Raw genomic sequence first — 21,199 nt, 5'->3', positions numbered from 1 at the left:
GGGTTCAGGGTTAGGGTTTAGGGTTTAGGGTTCAGGGTTCAGGGTTAGTGATGGTAAAATGTACCCCAGTCGGTCATGTCCTTCTCTGTCTGAGCGGCCAGGACCAGCGGCCATCTTTGTTTGGTCCTCTCTGTGGTGTACACAGCAAAGGAGTAGTGGGAGGAGTCTCTCAGGACAGGCACCAGGGCTGTCATCTCACTGATGAACACATGGAGGTACTGAGAGAGAGAGAGAGAGAGGAGGGAGGGGGGGGAGAGAGAGAGGTGAGGGGGGGGAGAGAGAGAGAGGAGGGGAGGGGGGGAGAGAGAGAGGAGGGAGGGGGGGGGGGAGGGGGAGGGGGAGGAGAGAGAGAGAGGTGAGGGGGGGGGAGAGAGAGAGAGGTGAGGGGGGGAGAGAGAGAGGTGAGGGGAGGGGGGGAGAGAGAGAGAGGGAGGTGGGGGGGAGAGAGAGAGAGGTGAGGGGGGGAGAGAGAGAGGGGGGGGGTGGGAGAGAGAGAGAGGTGAGGTGGGGGGAAGGGGGAGAGGTGAGGGGGGGAGAGAGAGAGGTGAGGGGGGGGGGAGAGAGAGGTGAGGGGGGGGGGGAGAGAGAGGTGAGGGGGGGAGGAGAAGGTGAGGGGGGGGAGAGAGAGAGAGGTGGAGGGGGGGGGGGAGAGAGAGAGAGAGAGCAAAAGAGGAGAGAGAGAGGTCATATAACATCCATTTAACAACGGTTTGCAAACCAGAAGTACCTCCAAACAAACAAACAAACAAACAAACAGACAGACAGACAGACAGGGAAGCATCTCCACCTTCTTGTCGTCGTACTGGGTGTAGTAGAGGAACAGACAGACAGACAGACAGACAGACAGACAGACAGACAGGACAGACAGACCTTCTTGTCGTCGTACTGGTGTAGTAGAGGAACAGACAGACAGACAGACAGACAGACAGACAGACAGACAGACAGACAGACCTTCTTGTCGTCGTACTGGGTGTAGTAGAGGAACAGACAGACAGACAGACAGACAGACCTTCTTGTCGTCGTACTGGGTGTAGTAGAGGAACAGACAGACAGACAGACAGACCTTCTTGTCGTCGTACTGGGTGTAGTAGAGGAACAGACAGACAGACAGACAGACAGACAGACAGACAGACCTTCTTGTCGTCGTACTGGGTGTAGTAGAGGAACAGACAGACAGACAGACAGACAGACAGACAGACAGACCTTCTTGTCGTCGTACTGGGTGTAGTAGAGGAACAGACAGACAGACAGACAGACCTTCTTGTCGTCGTACTGGGTGTAGTAGAGGAACAGACAGACAGACAGACAGACAGACAGACAGACAGACAGACCTTCTTGTCGTCGTACTGGGTGTAGTAGAGGAACAGACAGACAGACAGACAGACAGACCTTCTTGTCGTCGTACTGGGTGTAGTAGAGGAACAGACAGACAGACAGACAGACAGACAGACAGACCTTCTTGTCGTCGTACTGGGTGTAGTAGAGGAACAGACAGACAGACAGACAGACAGACAGACCTTCTTGTCGTCGTACTGGGTGTAGTAGAGGAACAGACAGACAGACAGACAGACAGACAGACAGACCTTCTTGTCGTCGTACTGGGTGTAGTAGAGGAACAGACAGACAGACAGACAGACAGACAGACAGACAGACCTTCTTGTCGTCGTACTGGGTGTAGTAGAGGAACAGACAGACAGACAGACAGACCTTCTTGTCGTCGTACTGGGTGTAGTAGAGGAACAGACAGACAGACAGACAGACAGACAGACAGACAGACAGACCTTCTTGTCGTCGTACTGGGTGTAGTAGAGGAACAGACAGACAGACAGACAGACAGACCTTCTTGTCGTCGTACTGGGTGTAGTAGAGGAACAGACAGACAGACAGACAGACAGACAGACAGACAGACCTTCTTGTCGTCGTACTGGGTGTAGTAGAGGAACAGACAGACAGACAGACAGACAGACAGACCTTCTTGTCGTCGTACTGGGTGTAGTAGAGGAACAGACAGACAGACAGACAGACAGACCTTCTTGTCGTCGTACTGGGTGTAGTAGAGGAACAGACAGACAGACAGACAGACAGACAGACCTTCTTGTCGTCGTACTGGGTGTAGTAGAGGAACAGACAGACAGACAGACAGACAGACAGACCTTCTTGTCGTCGTACTGGGTGTAGTAGAGGAACAGACAGACAGACAGACAGACAGACAGACAGACCTTCTTGTCGTCGTACTGGGTGTAGTAGAGGAACAGACAGACAGACAGACAGACCTTCTTGTCGTCGTACTGGGTGTAGTAGAGGAACAGACAGACAGACAGACAGACAGACAGACAGACAGACCTTCTTGTCGTCGTACTGGGTGTAGTAGAGGAACAGACAGACAGACAGACAGACAGACAGACAGACAGACAGACCTTCTTGTCGTCGTACTGGGTGTAGTAGAGGAACAGACAGACAGACCTTCTTGTCGTCGTACTGGGTGTAGTAGAGGAACAGACAGACAGACAGACAGACAGACAGACCTTCTTGTCGTCGTACTGGGTGTAGTAGAGGAACAGACAGACAGACCTTCTTGTCGTCGTACTGGGTGTAGTAGAGGAACAGACAGACAGACAGACAGACCTTCTTGTCGTCGTACTGGGTGTAGTAGAGGAACAGACAGACAGACAGACAGACCTTCTTGTCGTCGTACTGGGTGTAGTAGAGGAACAGACAGACAGACAGACAGACCTTCTTGTCGTCGTACTGGGTGTAGTAGAGGAACAGACAGACAGACAGACAGACAGACAGACCTTCTTGTCGTCGTACTGGGTGTAGTAGAGGAACAGACAGACAGACAGACAGACAGACAGACCTTCTTGTCGTCGTACTGGGTGTAGTAGAGGAACAGACAGACAGACAGACAGACAGACAGACAGACCTTCTTGTCGTCGTACTGGGTGTAGTAGAGGAACAGACAGACAGACAGACAGACAGACAGACCTTCTTGTCGTCGTACTGGGTGTAGTAGAGGAACAGACAGACAGACAGACAGACAGACAGACAGACAGACAGACCTTCTTGTCGTCGTACTGGGTGTAGTAGAGGAACAGACAGACAGACAGACAGACCTTCTTGTCGTCGTACTGGGTGTAGTAGAGGAACAGACAGACAGACAGACAGACAGACAGACAGACAGACCTTCTTGTCGTCGTACTGGGTGTAGTAGAGGAACAGACAGACAGACAGACAGACAGACAGACAGACAGACCTTCTTGTCGTCGTACTGGGTGTAGTAGAGGAACAGACAGACAGACAGACAGACAGACAGACAGACAGACCTTCTTGTCGTCGTACTGGGTGTAGTAGAGGAACAGACAGACAGACAGACAGACCTTCTTGTCGTCGTACTGGGTGTAGTAGAGGAACAGACAGACAGACAGACAGACAGACCTTCTTGTCGTCGTACTGGGTGTAGTAGAGGAACAGACAGACAGACAGACAGACAGACAGACAGACCTTCTTGTCGTCGTACTGGGTGTAGTAGAGGAACAGACAGACAGACAGACAGACAGACAGACCTTCTTGTCGTCGTACTGGGTGTAGTAGAGGAACAGACAGACAGACAGACAGACAGACAGACCTTCTTGTCGTCGTACTGGGTGTAGTAGAGGAACAGACAGACAGACAGACAGACCTTCTTGTCGTCGTACTGGGTGTAGTAGAGGAACAGACAGACAGACAGACCTTCTTGTCGTCGTACTGGGTGTAGTAGAGGAACAGACAGACAGACAGACAGACAGACAGACCTTCTTGTCGTCGTACTGGGTGTAGTAGAGGAACAGACAGACAGACAGACAGACAGACAGACCTTCTTGTCGTCGTACTGGGTGTAGTAGAGGAACAGACAGACAGACAGACCTTCTTGTCGTCGTACTGGGTGTAGTAGAGGAACAGACAGACAGACAGACAGACAGACCTTCTTGTCGTCGTACTGGGTGTAGTAGAGGAACAGACAGACAGACAGACAGACAGACCTTCTTGTCGTCGTACTGGGTGTAGTAGAGGAACAGACAGACAGACAGACAGACAGACAGACCTTCTTGTCGTCGTACTGGGTGTAGTAGAGGAACAGACAGACAGACAGACCTTCTTGTCGTCGTACTGGGTGTAGTAGAGGAACAGACAGACAGACAGACCTTCTTGTCGTCGTACTGGGTGTAGTAGAGGAACAGACAGACAGACAGACAGACAGACAGACAGACCTTCTTGTCGTCGTACTGGGTGTAGTAGAGGAACAGACAGACAGACCTTCTTGTCGTCGTACTGGGTGTAGTAGAGGAACAGACAGACAGACAGACAGACAGACAGACAGACCTTCTTGTCGTCGTACTGGGTGTAGTAGAGGAACAGACAGACAGACAGACCTTCTTGTCGTCGTACTGGGTGTAGTAGAGGAACAGACAGACAGACAGACCTTCTTGTCGTCGTACTGGGTGTAGTAGAGGAACAGACAGACAGACAGACCTTCTTGTCGTCGTACTGGGTGTAGTAGAGGAACAGACAGACAGACAGACCTTCTTGTCGTCGTACTGGGTGTAGTAGAGGAACAGACAGACAGACAGACCTTCTTGTCGTCGTACTGGGTGTAGTAGAGGAACAGACAGACAGACAGACAGACAGACCTTCTTGTCGTCGTACTGGGTGTAGTAGAGGAACAGACAGACAGACAGACCTTCTTGTCGTCGTACTGGGTGTAGTAGAGGAACAGACAGACAGACAGACCTTCTTGTCGTCGTACTGGGTGTAGTAGAGGAACAGACAGACAGACAGACAGACAGACAGACCTTCTTGTCGTCGTACTGGGTGTAGTAGAGGAACAGACAGACAGACAGACCTTCTTGTCGTCGTACTGGGTGTAGTAGAGGAACAGACAGACAGACAGACAGACAGACAGACCTTCTTGTCGTCGTACTGGGTGTAGTAGAGGAACAGACAGACAGACAGACCTTCTTGTCGTCGTACTGGGTGTAGTAGAGGAACAGACAGACAGACAGACCTTCTTGTCGTCGTACTGGGTGTAGTAGAGGAACAGACAGACAGACAGACCTTCTTGTCGTCGTACTGGGTGTAGTAGAGGAACAGACAGACAGACAGACCTTCTTGTCGTCGTACTGGGTGTAGTAGAGGAACAGACAGACAGACAGACAGACCTTCTTGTCGTCGTACTGGGTGTAGTAGAGGAACAGACAGACAGACAGACCTTCTTGTCGTCGTACTGGGTGTAGTAGAGGAACAGACAGACAGACAGACAGACCTTCTTGTCGTCGTACTGGGTGTAGTAGAGGAACAGACAGACAGACAGACAGACCTTCTTGTCGTCGTACTGGGTGTAGTAGAGGAACAGACAGACAGACAGACAGACAGACCTTCTTGTCGTCGTACTGGGTGTAGTAGAGGAACAGACAGACAGACAGACAGACAGACCTTCTTGTCGTCGTACTGGGTGTAGTAGAGGAACAGACAGACAGACAGACAGACCTTCTTGTCGTCGTACTGGGTGTAGTAGAGGAACAGACAGACAGACAGACCTTCTTGTCGTCGTACTGGGTGTAGTAGAGGAACAGACAGACCTTCTTGTCGTCGTACTGGGTGTAGTAGAGGAACAGACAGACAGACAGACAGACAGACAGACAGACAGACCTTCTTGTCGTCGTACTGGGTGTAGTAGAGGAACAGACAGACAGACAGACAGACAGACAGACAGACAGACAGACAGACAGACAGACCTTCTTGTCGTCGTACTGGGTGTAGTAGAGGAACAGACAGACCTTCTTGTCGTCGTACTGGGTGTAGTAGAGGAACAGACAGACAGACAGACAGACAGACAGACAGACAGACAGACAGACAGACCTTCTTGTCGTCGTACTGGGTGTAGTAGAGGAACAGACAGACAGACAGACAGACAGACCTTCTTGTCGTCGTACTGGGTGTAGTAGAGGAACAGACAGACAGACAGACAGACCTTCTTGTCGTCGTACTGGGTGTAGTAGAGGAACAGACAGACAGACAGACAGACAGACAGACAGACAGACAGACAGACAGACCTTCTTGTCGTCGTACTGGGTGTAGTAGAGGAACAGGATGGCGTCTCTCTTGCCATTGGTGCTGGTGGAGCGCTCCAGGGCCACGCCCACATCCACCCAGCGGTGAGGCTTCCAGTCCCGCCACCAACGCATGCTGCTCCTCCTCAACCACACAGACTGACGGACGGACGGACACAGACACACACGGACACACACACAGACACAGACACGGACACACACACACGGACACGGAGAGCAGGGGTTCAATCAACATCGTCTCCAACAGAACACGTTCTGGGAAGGAACTACAGTCTGAGGGATGGTTTATCTGGCTACACCAGCGATTAAACACCTGTTTCGAGGGTCAGAAACGTAACGTAGGATACGTCAGAAACGTAACGTCAGAAACGTAACGTCAGAAAGGTCAGAAAGGTCAGGTCAGATATGTTAGGTGAATGAGGAGTTGAAAGGTCAGATATGTTAGGTGAATGAGGAGTTGAAAGGTCAGATATGTTAGGTGAATGAGGAGGTGAAAGGTCAGGTATGTTAGGTGAATGAGGAGGTGAAAGGTCAGGTATGTTAGGTGAATGAGGAGGTGAAAGGTCAGGTATGAGGAGGTGAAAGGTCAGGTATGTTAGGTGAATGAGGAGGTGAAAGGTCAGGTATGTTAGGTGAATGAGGAGGTGAAAGGTCAGGTATGAGGAGGTGAAAGGTCAGGTATGTCAGGTGAATGATGTCTCACCGTGTTTCCCTCTGCAGGCTTCTTACTAGAACTCTCTCTCTCCTGCACCTGCTGATCACTCCAGGCTGCTGATTGGACGGGGGTGAGGGACAACGCGCTGGGGAGTGGCCCTGGTGGACAGACAGACAGACAGACAGACAGGCAGGCAGGCAGACAGACAGACAGACAGACAGGTAGTAAGACAGACAGGTAGACAGACAGGCAGACAAACAGGCAGGCAGGCAGATACTGTAGTTAGACAACAAGTCAGACAGTCCTAGAGACACTCTCAGGCTGTTGATCAGATAGATGGACATACGGTCGCTCCACACACACACACACACACACACACACACACACACACACACACACACACACACACACACACACACACACACACACACACACACACACACACACACACACACACACACACACACACACACACACACACACACACACACACTGCATACTGTATGAGAAGTACTGTATGTGTGTCAAGTTATGACTCGAATCGCAGAAAATACATGAATATTTACACATGATATTTAAATCAAGCACTCATAACAACAGACTACATAAACAGGGAGAGCAGCAGGTGGTCTGTCCAGACTGTACCTGTCGGGCTGAGCCAGCTGATCCGCGCCGCAGTGGTGGAGTCCACGTCACAGCTCCCCCCAGCGACCCAGGCCCACACCGGCCCATCCTCCTCCACCCCCCCCTGAGAGGGCTCCAGACCCAGGGGGTAGGTGGCCACCGAGGAGGGGGGGCATCCAGCCCCGGCCCCAGCCCCATCCCCGGCTCTATCCCCAGCCCCCGCCCCGGGCATGCCCAGCGAAGGGCTCTCCGGCTGGGGTGTCCGAGCCCCCTCCAGGTCCACATCCTCCAGGTCCTCCTGGCCAGCACCCTCAGGGGGAGGGGGGAGGAGGCTCGTGGCTGGGGGGGTCTGGCCCTTGTCCCCCTGGGGTACCTCGGCGGTGGAGGTCAGCGGCGTGGGGGGCCTCTCCCGGTCCGACACCAGGCTGGAGATGAAGCTGTCACTGGTGACTTTGGGGAGGGAGGGTTTCGGGGGGGGTTCCCCTGGGAGAGTGTGGGCAGGGGGGTCGGGGAGGGGGTCCCCGGGGGGTCCGTCTGGGTCCGAGTCCTCACAGCTCAGGACCGAGCCCTGGGATGCGTCTGTCACCTGACCTCTGAACTTACAGTCGTTACTGCGGAGAAGAACAGACACCTTTAAACACGCCTGACCTCCTTCCTTCCTCAACAGACAATCACGGGTCTCACAGGACCAGATGGGTCAAAGGTCAAAGCCAGCTTTTCATTGTATTGCTTTCACCAAGCTAGTGATAGTACAGGCTGGCCAGGTCACTGGTCCTGGTCCCCCCCCCCCCCCCCCGCCAGGAGGGAGATGGATGTGAGCTGGTGACTGGAGGGTGGCTGGCATCATATCTAAGGTCCCTACCACTGCCGTTGTGCCCTTGAGCAAGGCACTTAATACATCAAGGTTTTTTGGGGGGTTAACTGAACTTGATGTTGATTTGTTTGCTGAATTGTTGAGTTGACTGCATCGTCTACGGGACACACATTCAGCATGTCGGTCAGGTGACTTACCTGGGCTGTCCCGCCTCCCTGCCGGAGCCCCATTGGCCGGACACAGGGATCCAGCCCTGCCCACTGGGCTCAGCTGCGGTCACGCCCACTCGGAAGTACAGCCCCCTGTCCTCCCCCACCCCCCACACCTAACACACACACACACGCACAGACAGACACACACACACGATAACAGAGGAGAAATGTGACAAAACATTACACACACACAGACACACAAACACAAAGACACACACAAAGACACACAGACACACACACACAAAGACACAAATCCTATAATTCAATCCCTTTTCTCAGGACATGATTCCATGGGGACGACAACAAGAGGAGACGGGGGGGGGGGGGGTATAGGACAATCCAGCTGTGGGCTAGTGAGAGGGAGGGAGGGAGGGGGGAGGGGGGAGGGAGGGGGGAGGGAGGGTAGGGTATAGGACAATCCAGCTGTGGGCTAGTGGAGGGAGGGAGGGAGGGAGGGAGGGAGGGGGGAGGGAGGGAGACCAGGGCTTACAGGGAGAGAGTCAACAGGGGGAGCTAGAGGAACATATCAGTCACCACTGAAGAGGATCTAATGATGCTTCATCTTCAACACACACACCCCCACACCCACACACACCCCCACACCCACACACACTCACCAGACACACACACACACCCTCACCTGATCATTGAGGCCCACGTCCACCATAATCATCTCCCCACCGATGCTGATCCAGCCAGAACCACAGGGATGGTGGGAGTTGACCCCACGCCTGAACCACACCTACACACACACACACACACACACACACACACACACACAGTTACTGTCTGGTCTGTCTGGTCTGTCTGGTCTCACCGCTGCTCCCCAGCCTGCTGGACTAATGCATTCTTCATTGGTTCAGAAGGACTAACTCATTCCACATTGTGGTTGGACTACAAATCCCATGTCTAGGTAAGATCAGAGCCAGTTGTCTCACTTTGTAGTCCTTTGTGACGGCCCACACCACGCTGACTCCCACCGCCACATGGATGGCTCCGCCCTCCTTCACCGGAGCCTCCACCGGCACCCACGCAGACCCTGATGGCACAGGAGGTTTACACAACATGGACTCCAACAGCACAGGAGGAACCGGTTCCACAACATGGACCCTGAGCCAGCCTCCAGAACCTCTGGCCCACGTCTGTACATCTGCAGCAAAGCTGGAACACTTTCTTAACAATGACAACAACAAAAAAGACTAAAGTACAGAACCAGTCAAAAGGACACACCTTGCCAAGAGTGTGCAGAGCTGTCATCAAAGCAAAAGGTGGCTACTTTGAAGAATCTAAAATATAAACCATATTCTGGTTTGTTTAACACTTTTTTGTTAACTACAGCTAACCTGACCCCCTGTAGGTAGGTAACTACAGCTAACCTGACCCCCTGTAGGGAGGTAACTACAGCTAACCTGACCCCCTGTAGGTAGGTAACTACAGCTAACCTGACCCCCTGTAGGTAGGTAACTACAGCTAACCTGACCCCCTGTAGGTAGGTAACTACAGCTAACCTGACCCCCTGTAGGTAGGTAACTACAGCTAACCTGACCCCCTGTAGGTAGGTAACTACAGCTAACCTGACCCCCTGTAGGTAGGTAACTACAGCTAACCTGACCCCTGTAGGTAGGTAACTACAGCTAACCTGACCCCCTGTAGGTAGGTAACTACAGCTAACCTGACCCCCCCCCCCCCCCCCATAGGTAGGTAACTACAGCTAACCTGACCCCTGTAGGTAGGTAACTACAGCTAACCTGACCCCCTGTAGGTAGGTAACTACAGCTAACCTGTCCCCCTGTAGGTAGGTAACTACAGCTAACCTGTCCCCCTGTAGGTAGGTAACTACAGCTAACCTGACCCCTGTAGGTAGGTAACTACAGCTAACCTGACCCCTGTAGGTAGGTAACTACAGCTAACCTGACCCCCTGTAGGTAGGTAACTACAGCTAACCTGACCCCCTGTAGGTAGGTAACTACAGCTAACCTGACCCCCCCCCATAGGTAGGTAACTACAGCTAACCTGACCCCCCCCCCCCCCCCCTGTAGGTAGGTAACTACAGCTAACCTGACCCCTGTAGGTAGGTAACTACAGCTACCCTGCAGGTGGAATCTGGGGTGGAGGTGGGAAACTCATCGCCTGTCCCATGAACGTGGGACATGATCATCAAAGAGGGAACCGCTGGCCGTCCCTACAACGCTGTTGTCAATGTGTAAGGATGTAGGTGGTGGTTGGGAGGACCTGTGGGGCTGTCCAAGCGGATGCCTGTCCGGACCAGCAGCTGGCCGTCCCACAGCAGGGCCCAGAGCAGGTCGGACGGGCCAGCAGACACCTGGGCCACCTCCTTGGGGACCTCCACCTCCTCCCAGCACGTCCCCTCTGGGACCAGGGGCTGGACACCCTCCCGGAACCACACCTGCAACAGCAGACCTTCATCATCATCATCATCACTCATAGAACCACACATAGACAAGACCTTCATCATCATCATCATCATCATCGCTTACAGACGGGGGGGGGGGGGGGGGGGGTGTATGAGAGATTCCTGCATGTACAGAATAACATTCTACCCACAGGCATGCAAACCTACGTCTACAATGGAGTCATACTGACCTCTAGTGGTCAACTATGTGAGCTGCATTTAGATCGATTTTCTTTATTTTTATTGTAATAGAGGCCAAGGTGTCTTTTACAAGGGAGCTGTGCATCTTTGGCCGCTGGTGAGATATGGGTGAGTTATGGGTGAGTTATGGGTGAGATCGAGACGGAACAGGTGAGGTAGGTCAGTCACTCACCTGTCCTTGTTGGGACACGCCCCACAGGAAGTGATGCCTTCCAGGCTGGTCGCTCATCTCCCAGCCCCCGCAGCTGATGTCACTGAGGGGGAGGGGGGGCCGTCTGGGGTGGTCCAACGGGATCTGTGGAAGTCAGAAGGGAGTTCTTTATTTAACTCATTTAGTGCCGAGGGTGAATAAAGTCACCTAAATGGTCAACATTCCAGAGGGCCAAGGGTGACTTTATTCACCAAAAATGCATCAATTATGATGCTTCATTTTGTAGCCAATCAGAGTGCTGTTGCTAGGTAAACACCACATAGAACACTTGGAACACTCTAGGTGGTGAGGGTTCCGGAACTCTTTGGCAGTTGGTGGGTTAAGTCAGGGGGTGAAGGATGTTCACATGATGAGGGACCTTGCCTAAGGCTTGAGGCCTCGCCTCGGCTTTAGCTGGGGGGGCTAACAGGGTCTTGAGGGTTCGAACCCGGTGGGTCAAACCAACAGAGGTGCAGGTGAAGCGGAGGTGTGTTGGAGTCACGCTCTCGTGACGAGGTAGCCCTTCCTGAGACATGTCAACTCAAGTGTCGCCCCTCATACCCTGAGGATGCCTTCGTTCCAGGAGGGAGACCCGGGTTCGAACCCTGTCAGTAACACGGGCCAGGTACTAACCTTGGCCCAGGAGCCTCAGGCGGGGGACCCGGGTTCGAACCCCGTCAGTAACACGGGCCAGGTACTAACCTTGGCCCAGGAGCCTCAGGCGGGGGACCCGGGTTCGAACCCCGTCAGTAACACGGGCCAGGTACTAACCTTGGCCCAGGAGCCTCTGGCCCGGTATCTCCGGTACCGGATCCACCGCCGGCGACGGACGCAGGAGTTCCACTTCTTCTCTCTGGAGAAGTTGGCAGGGAAGTCCACGGCGTAGTCCCAGCCCTGGAGGAAAAACCCACAACAACGTGGACTGTGATGACTCATCACAATGCCCCTTTAAATGGAAAATTCATTTTGAAGAAAGAGAAACCTGTTAAAACGTTTCAAAAGTGACACATACAGTACCAGTCAAAAGTTTGGACACACCTTGCCAAGAGTGTGAAAAGCTGTCATCAAAGCAAAAGGTGGCTACTTTGAAGAATCTAAAATATAAACCATATTCTGGTTTGTTTAACACTTTTTTGTTTACTAGATAATTCCATATGTGTTCCTTCACAGTTTTGATGTCTTCAATATTAATCTACAATGTAGAAAATAATAAAAATAAAGAAAAACCATTGAATGAGAAGGTGTGTCCAAACTTTTGAATGGTACTGTATTTAAAAAACAACAACAACCCTATACAGTAGGCAATGTGTGTGTGTGTGTGTGTGTGTGTGTGTGTGTGTGTGTGTGTGTGTGTGTGTGTGTGTGTGTGTGTGTGTGTGTGATGTGGTCGGTGGGCCATGGCTGACGGCGGTGGTCTCTCACCCCTGCCTCGGTGGGGTCCCCCCCGCAGCTCTGGTCCACGTACCAGTCCCCCTCCCACTCCCAGCTGGCGGACGGCAGCAGAAAGCTGTGCAGCGGGTGTGATGTCATCCCTGTGATGTCACTCCACGCCCAGCGGTCCGTGGGCAACATCACATCTGTGAAGCCGTCCACAGGGTTCCATCTCTACCCACACGCACACACACACGCACGCACACACGCACGCACACACACGCACTTAACACTTAAGACGTACAGGCACACACTTTTTAATAAAGATTAAATAAAATGTTAAAAAGGAACAATACAGTTTTGCAGAGGCAGACATTGCGCTGACACATCGACGTCCCTATTAAAAGAGGTTACCTGATTTTCATAGGTCTCTTCCCTGTAGCGGATGGGCACCTCGCTGGGGACGATGTTGAGGTAAACATGATGGTCACAGCCGATCCCCCAGCTGCGCCTCTGTCCCGCGGTGACGCGCTTCAGCTCAAGTTGCGCGTCCTCGCTGCGCTCCCAGCGCCCTCTAGTGGTACACAGGCTGTACACCTTCCCGTAGACGTCCACTGCCCACAGCAGAGAGCTGGACATGATGGTTCCCTGGAGTATGACAGAATGTAATCCTCTATCTATCCTCTTCCGATCCGGCCATTGCTAGGCTACTGTTCCTGCTGAGGTGTTTACACTGTGTTGGTCCACTCAACGTCAACCAAACAGGCATGGACACCACGGAGTCATTTCGCAGCACACAAGCCAAACAATTCGGATTATTTAATGTATGTAACTATTGCAGTTTACTGTAAACCTACGTGAATATGCGAGATATGACTGACACTGTTGTCTTGCTAGGTTTAACCATTTTTACTGAAGCTTATTTATGTCTTGTAAATAACGGGAGAAGGAAGAATTTAAACCTGAAAGTCTGTGTCCGATCAGCGGTGGTCCGGTGAAATGACAATCATCAGACGGGTCATGACATCAGACACTCAGGTGGGGCAGCAGCCTACAACCCGACACCTGACACATTGATGACCCACGCCTGCAGAGAAACCCAATATCAGTCCACACATTCAAACATGAACAGGAGGGCTTATTGTCTATGGTTTTAATAGGACGGCAGTCCGCAAAACACGACTAAAGTTTCAATCGGCTATCTTGTCCTGCAAAGTGTTGATGCACTTGCTCGTTCACCGGGACACTACACCAGAGTCATAAACACCGCCTAACAGAGAGCATAGATGTATTTAAATGCCATACTCACACACTACCCCCTGTCTGGCAGCTGTCTAGTGGGGCAGAACATCCATCCGATCAGTCATACATGCCACCAAAACATCCATCCGATCAGTCAGAAATGCCCCCCGCGTTTAATTCCCATTCCGAAGGAAAACGCCGTCCTGCTCCAAACCCACTACAGGAAATGGAGTTACTCCGTCAGTCGTTCTGATTGGTAGGCGTCCTGAATCCCCTCCTCTGATTGGACCAGACGCGAGCGCTCGTAGGTTTTTCCGACGGCCGCAGCTGTCGGACGCGCAGCTTAATTATTCATTCTGCGCCACATTAAATATTTAAACAGTCGCCGGGGTGGGAGTCAGACCCAAGAATAATTGATCATAAACCTCCGTGAACAGAACATTTAAATGGTCAATACTTATTTGATTGTGAATAATGATGTCGAGTGTCACTAGAACAGCTGTTTGTAGCCTGGTAGTCTATCCACATTATGTACGGTGGACGGAGACTGATATATAGTATTCAAAACACTCGCATGTCATTTGCGTATAATTATGTATCTGCAATGTAGGTAAGTCTGGTGGCAGTTCAACATTGTATTGTAGTATTAACCTTATCCTTTATAAAACAAACAGGCATATTATAATATTCATCACACCCTCTGTACGTACTGTAGCATTCATAGTTTTCATTATTGACAGGCAAAATTATTATTCTAACAGTCCTACGATAATCACCTTATGGCAACCATTGAGGTTTTAATGTGTTAATGTTAATGAGACGAGCAGTCAGGTCGTTGTGCATTAATGTGGACACGGCGTGTCAGGACGACTGGGATACTCCCAGGGAGTTTTTCCTTTCCACTGTGCCCTATGTTTTACTTACTTTTGTTTTACTTACTTTTGTTTTACTTACTTTTGGGGGTCTCTGGTTTGGTGTTAGGTCATATTGTTTGTATTGTATTTATTGTTTAGTATTGTTTTCGTTGTCAAGCACTTTGTGACATTTGTCGATGTAAAAACCGCTATACAAATTAACTTGATTGATTGATCGATTGGATAGGCGAAAAGGTGTGCGTGCACCATTTAACAGCAGTGGAAGTTGTCTTTATTTTGATGATAGATAGATAGATAGATAGATAGATAGATAGATATATAGATAGACAGATACAGTAGATAGATACAGTGTTATAAATTAAAAACTTTGAAGTATTGGATGGTTGATATACATATTTACAGGGTTTAGGACGGGCCCATAATTGGGCCCAAATTCTGCTTTAATTTGACTATTAATTAGATTATTGATAACTTTATCTCCTTGTCATGCGTAGTATGTTATTCTGAACTATGATCTGATCATATCCACACAAAACTTCAAGGTGTGACCCATCAAATGGCATCCTGCTTTTGCATCTGATCATCATATTTCTAATGCTACAAGCAGTTTAGTTTGGGTCTGGTTTTTACGCGGAAATTAGTCAAATACGGCATTCAGCAGAAGAGGTTAACATGACAGCAGTGGAAGTTGGCTTTATTTTGATGGATAGATCGGTACTTTATTGATCAGTGAGTACTGAATGGTTGACATCCATATTTCCAGGGGTTAGGTTCCAGTGTAATTTGCCGGACTGCACCTTTAAGAAGCGCTTCTCCGCACAGAGGCGGGCCAGGCTGCGCGTCACATGACCCGTGTCTTGTGACCATCCAGACAGAAAGAGACAAAACGATTTCTGAGTTTTCAACTGACTTATTTGGACACGACAGTGTCTGAGGGGTCCTTTGGACGAGAAATGACCTAAAAACAAAAGAATAAGATGGAGATCCATTAGACAGGTCCGGAGTTTTTAGGACCATTCCTCCCTTTCCGAAGCTGTCCAGCGGGTGAGCGGTCGGGGTCGGAGAGGCGACAGTCGCGGACAAAGTTGCCGCATGGAGAGGCGCCAGACGTTTAATTTTTTCCGCGTCGTGTTCTCTTTGTTTTTCTCGCCCGTCCGCGGAAACGAAAGTCGTATGACTCAGTCATAAAGTCGTAAATCCGAGTCGTGTGTAGTTGGTGTGCGGAAGATCTCCAGAGGACAACGAGGAAGACAAGTTGAGAGGGAGGCAACACGTCTGAGATGGACAGCAAACCTCTCCTCCCCGCAGACAGACCACCTCCCGCCTACCATGTCGTCCCGGGGGCGTATGAGTACGGGCAGCAGCAGCAGCCGCACAACTACGGGGCTATCCCGCCTTCAGCCCCCGCACCCCCCGGCTTCCATCAGCCTCCTCCGTACCCCTACACCGACGGTCCAGGCAAGTACAACACACTGTGGAGGAGCTCCGAGAGGTGTATGACCGGAGTAAAGAGCCAACAACATTTACTCAGACATCTCTTCAGACTCGAACTCACCTGATCCAGATTCTAGAAGTGTTGCCGAGTAGATTAGTACCAGAGATGAGTTGAAATATGACAAATATTCCAGTTTATACAAATATAATAGGCATGTGTAAAACGACATGTAAATGCACCAATATGTACATTTTAAAGATCATCAAATACTTTTTTCAAAATTGAATATACTTTGTTGCGTAATTTTTTAGCAAAAATAAGAGAAAATATTGTGATCATCAGTGTCCATTCATGGTTTGACTCGGGCTTTTATTTTGAATGCGCGAAAACGGCGAAAAGCGAAACCGGAAGTGTTAATGGACCTACATGGAGGTAGTTGGAGGTTATTGGAGCTCAGGGAACACACACACACACACACACGCACGCACGCACGCACGCACACACACACACACACTGTGAGGTTAACTAGTGGTGCAGAGCTCGGCCCTGGAATACGACGTTCGCTACGTGCCAGTGTGGCCGGTCCAAATGCTGGAACCAACTTTTATTTTGGGTCCTTTGAACCGGCTGACATTTGGAGAGGACAGTATGTGTTCTGGCAGGCGGCTGCTCTGCCCCCGGCTGCTCTGCCCCCGGCTGCTCTGCCCCCGGCTGTGGCTTCCAGTTGAAACAATGCTGCAACCACCAACCTCACAAAGCAGGAAACACATCTGATCATCTGATGCCTGGTTACTTTTTACAGTCTCATTGTATCCATTCCCCTCCGTCATGTGCCTGAAAGGGTAACCAGGGTTACTAGTGTGTTGCTCACTAGGGTTACGAAGGTGTAAGGTGTAAGGAAGGTGTGTGTGTGTGTGTGTGTATGTGTATGTGTGTGTGTGTGTGTGTGTGTGTGTGTGGGGGGGGGGGGGGGGGGGTTGAGGCAGGCAGGCAGGCAGGCAGGCAGCTCTGTCAGGGGCTTACAGTGACACAGCACCTACCGTCTACAGTAAGCGTGGATGTTGAGAGCTGTACTAGACTGCTCCAGGAGCACCGAACTCCGGCTGATTTTTAACAGGTGTTCTCTCTCCCCTTACTGCAGGGCCCTACCCCCCCGGGCCCTACCCCCCCGGACCCTACCCCCCCGGGCCCTACACCCCAGCCCAGATGGGACCGGCCATAGCTGAGCAGCCCTACGCAGGCACCTACACCATCATCCAGCCCTCCGTGGTGGTGGTGGGGGGCTGTCCAGCCTGCAGGTGAGAGACACACACACACACACACACACACACACACACACACACACACACACACAGGGTGGAGGACAGATCATGTGTGTATGATGACAGTGATGTGGGAGGGAGAGGTCAAGGTTCAAGTGTATTTGTCATTAGGGTTAGTATACAACCCCAACCCCAACCCCAACCCTAACCCTAGCCCCAACCCTAACCCTAACCCCAACCCTAACTAACCCTAACCCTAACGACAGGCCTGACACAGAGCAGCTCTACAACATCAACAACACAGTATAATAAGTATAAAAAGTAAACATAAATATAAGCACTAAAACTAATGACGGTAAATAACAGTAATACAGGGTTAGGGTTAGTAAGGTACAGTAACATGGTCGTTATTTCATAACACAGTAACTGGTTGTGAAGGGCTCTTCTACCATGTGACCTGTCAATCAGTGACAGACGTGTCCCGTGCTCTCTGGCTCTACTGTCCTCAGCTCTATCCCCGTGGGAGAGACACGTCAACACTCTGAGCTCACATCCCTGTCCCTGACAGTGGGGGAACACTCTAAGCTCACATCCCTGTCCCTGACAGGCAGGTGTGAGCCCCCAAGGCAGGCGTGAGCCCCCAGGGCAGGCGTGAGCCCCCAAGGCAGGCGTGAGCCCCCAGGGCAGGCGTGAGCCCCCAGGGCAGGCGTGAGCCCCCAAGGCAGGCGTGAGCCCCCAAGGCAGGCGTGAGCCCCCAGGGCAGGCGTGAGCCCCCAAGGCAGGCGTGAGCCCCCAGGGCAGGCGTGAGCCCCCAGGGCAGGCGTGAGCCCCCAGGGCAGGCGTGAGCCCCCAGGCTGCTGACGTCTGGTGCATTAGAGCTCAGAGGAACGAGCGACTGCAGAGGTTTCACTCTGTCTGACTCAACTTCCTGTTGCACGCTCACACCACAGACATGTGACCTGGATCCAAATGACACTGGCAGTTATGGTCAAGGTCAAAGGTCACTGAGTCTTGTCACGTCACTGCCTGTGTCATGTGATGACTGTCATTACTCTGGTAACAACATGGATTTTACATCGTTAATCACTGGTTTATTGGTAATGGTAATCACTGGTTTATTGGTAATGGTAATCACTGGTTTTGTTATAAGAAGTTGATTAGGAACATACTGATAGTATTTGGTAAATATAGGATAACAATACTAAAACTTAACATGGAACCTGGTTTCTGTGTAGATTGACGGGGAGAGGTGGACAGCTTGGGGTCACGTTAGCCGGACAGGGAGAGGTGGACAGCTTGGGGTCACGTTAGCCGGACAGGGAGAGGTGGACAGCTTGGGGTCACGTTAGCCGGACGGGGGGAGGTGGACAGCTTGGGGTCACGTTAGCCGGACGGGGAGAGGTGGACAGCTTGGGGTCACGTTAGCCGGACGGGGAGAGGTGGACAGCTTGGGGTCACGTTAGCCGGACGGGGAGAGGTGGACAGCTTGGGGTCACGTTAGCCGGACGGGGAGAGGTGGACAGCTTGGGGTCACGTTAGCCGGACGGGGAGAGGTGGACAGCTTGGGGTCACGTTAGCCGGACGGGGAGAGGTGGACAGCTTGGGGTCACGTTAGCCGGACGGGTCACCTCCATTTTGCGCCGCCAGGTTAAATAAAAGGCCGGTCCCGGCGAACACTGATGTCCAGATAAGCCGTGCCAATGCAAACATGTCACAGCACACACACACACACACACACACACACACACACACACACACACACACACACACACACACCACAGAGCAGGTCTGCACACGCTTCAAGGTTCACACCATGTTGAGTTACTTCCTGTATTGAGAAATACAGGAATTTCTCAGGAATTTAGATGGTTTAAAACATCCCTGATTTCAACACCGGATCCAGTTGAGTCACTCCCACCTGGGGGCGGTTTCAGAGCGTTTAATCCAAGTCAAAAAACGACTCGTTGGCGTTGGGTCAAATTGTTCTGTATTAAAACCACGTCTCTGTACCACTGTCAGATGTCTGACAACCAAGAACTTGTCACCTGGATCCAAAGTTCCGAAAAAAACAAACAATCGCAGCTATTCGATATCTGCTGTTCAGAATCAGTTGATTGGAGAGTGTGAGATGATTTCTAGATCATGGTGCTGGTACCGTCATTGACATATTCGTATCATAAGATCATTCTGCTGATTTGTAGATCAGACCTGCTGCCTCTGTGAGGAGCACATGGTGTTGGCTAAGGGGGAACCACAAGGCTGTGTCTGATCCATGGTCACATGGCTGTGGAAGCCAGAAAGCCCTGAGTCACAGTGAATGCTCCAAAGTGAACCCGGACAGATAGCAGAGCCCCTCGGACTGATAACCACAGAACCCGGACAGATAACCACAGACTGATAACCACAGAGCCCAGACAGATAAGACAGATAAGACAGATAAGCAGAAAGAGGCTGTGGAAAGTGGAAAACAGATTCATTAAACAGTCGGAGAGAATCAGTATAACAGCAGAGGGCCTGATAGCCCCCCCCCCCCCCCCCCCCCCCCGGCTCATTTAAGGGACATCTGAACTTCACCCTTGTGGTTAGAATAGTGTTTTAACTCATTCAGTGTCGAGGGTGAATAAAGTCGCTCCAACTTGTCAACATTCTGGAATCGTTAGGCTGAGCGTTCTAATTGTGGCTCAGTTAGTAGTGGGTTCGATTCCCGCTGGGTTAGGGATAGAAACTGACAAATGTATGCACTCACTGCAATGTAAGTCACTTGGGATACAACTAAGCTAAATGGCATATTATATATTATTATGCTTATATAATTGTCTTTGGCCTGGTGTTATATATTTATATATATATTATATATTTGGCCTAGTGTCATATATATATATATATATATATATATATATACATTATTATTATGATTATTATATAATTGTCTTCGGCCTAGTGTCATTGTTTTTGGCTGTTATATATTTATCTATATTATTATAATTCTATAACTGTCTTTGTCTCTGTCAGGGTGGGCGTTCTGGAGGATGACTTCACCTGCCTGGGCATCATGTGTGCCATCTTCTTCTTCCCCATCGGCATCCTCTTCTGCCTGGCGTTGCGCCAGAGGAGGTGCCCCAACTGTGGCGCCACCTTCGGGTAGAGGGACCAAACTGCAGCCGCGCTCACGCCCGACGAACCGCCTCGCCTCCCGATTCCTTCACTTCCTCTTTCTGTTGTCATTGTTGTTTAGAATTATTGCACACATGATGATGATGATGATGATGATGCCATGTATTTCGTATGTACTACAGTGATCAAGGAGATAATGAATCATAACCAGCCATTTTTGATACAGGTGCATGTGGAGAAAAACAAACTGTCAAATTGTGTTTTTTTTTAGTTTTTAGTTTTCCATTTCCACATGCTAGCCATGGGGTAGACTGATTCTGAGAGTTATTATGAGTGTCTGTCTATTGTTGGTGCCTTTAACAGCCGCAAACAGAGAGACCGGAAAGGATTGTGATTGGGGCTCAGTGAACTATGAACTTGAGGGACTTTGTGCTCGATGATGAATTCCGATAGCGCCACCAACTGGGTATTCTCTGCCACTGCAGCCGCGACGTTTGTTTTTACGTAGTCACATCTTATCGAAATATGTCTTCTTCCTTTTTATATATATATATATAACGCTTGCCATGTGGGATATGTATCACCAGTGTACAGGTATATACGACTAAGGAATCATCCATGGAGCGAACGCCACTTTAATCAGCCCCTTTCAACGTCTCATGTCTTGGCTTTGTGAACCTTGTC

General features: G+C 50.8%; 2 protein-coding genes across 2 annotated transcripts in view; one reads left to right on the top strand and one right to left on the bottom strand.

The window, feature by feature from the left end:
- The window catches only part of LOC310809924 (tectonin beta-propeller repeat-containing protein 1-like), a gene marked incomplete at its 3' end in the record, with an annotated part of 15,952 nt that extends 2,547 nt beyond the window's left edge, over positions 1-13,405 (bottom strand). The window contains exons 1-12 of the mRNA XM_083677445.1: positions 13,002-13,405; positions 12,639-12,821; positions 11,988-12,110; positions 11,199-11,321; positions 10,645-10,819; positions 9,351-9,451; positions 9,053-9,154; positions 8,398-8,525; positions 7,408-7,997; positions 6,811-6,920; positions 6,090-6,245; positions 65-218 (exon numbers count right to left, since the gene is read on the bottom strand). Coding sequence (XP_083533571.1) covers positions 65-218; positions 6,090-6,245; positions 6,811-6,920; positions 7,408-7,997; positions 8,398-8,525; positions 9,053-9,154; positions 9,351-9,451; positions 10,645-10,819; positions 11,199-11,321; positions 11,988-12,110; positions 12,639-12,821; positions 13,002-13,226 — 2,170 coding nt within the window. The 5' untranslated portion in view covers positions 13,227-13,405. The remainder of the gene's footprint in view (positions 1-64; positions 219-6,089; positions 6,246-6,810; positions 6,921-7,407; positions 7,998-8,397; positions 8,526-9,052; positions 9,155-9,350; positions 9,452-10,644; positions 10,820-11,198; positions 11,322-11,987; positions 12,111-12,638; positions 12,822-13,001) is intronic.
- Positions 13,406-15,529: 2,124 nt separating this feature from the next.
- The window catches only part of bri3 (brain protein I3), a 6,396-nt gene continuing 726 nt past the window's right edge, over positions 15,530-21,199 (top strand). Inside the window, exons 1-3 of the mRNA XM_083676935.1 lie at positions 15,530-16,162; positions 17,281-17,437; positions 20,414-21,199. The exon at positions 20,414-21,199 is cut by the window's right edge and continues 726 nt beyond it. Of these exons, the coding sequence (XP_083533061.1) occupies positions 15,985-16,162; positions 17,281-17,437; positions 20,414-20,546 (468 nt within the window). The 5' untranslated portion in view covers positions 15,530-15,984 and the 3' untranslated portion in view covers positions 20,547-21,199. The remainder of the gene's footprint in view (positions 16,163-17,280; positions 17,438-20,413) is intronic.

Source organism: Argentina silus, assembly GCF_951799395.1.
Source record: "Argentina silus genome assembly, chromosome: 9".
Taxonomy (NCBI): Eukaryota; Metazoa; Chordata; class Actinopteri; order Argentiniformes; family Argentinidae; genus Argentina; species Argentina silus.
The sequence above is the reverse complement of the archived record's forward strand: the minus strand, read 5'-3'. Positions and strand labels throughout refer to the sequence as shown.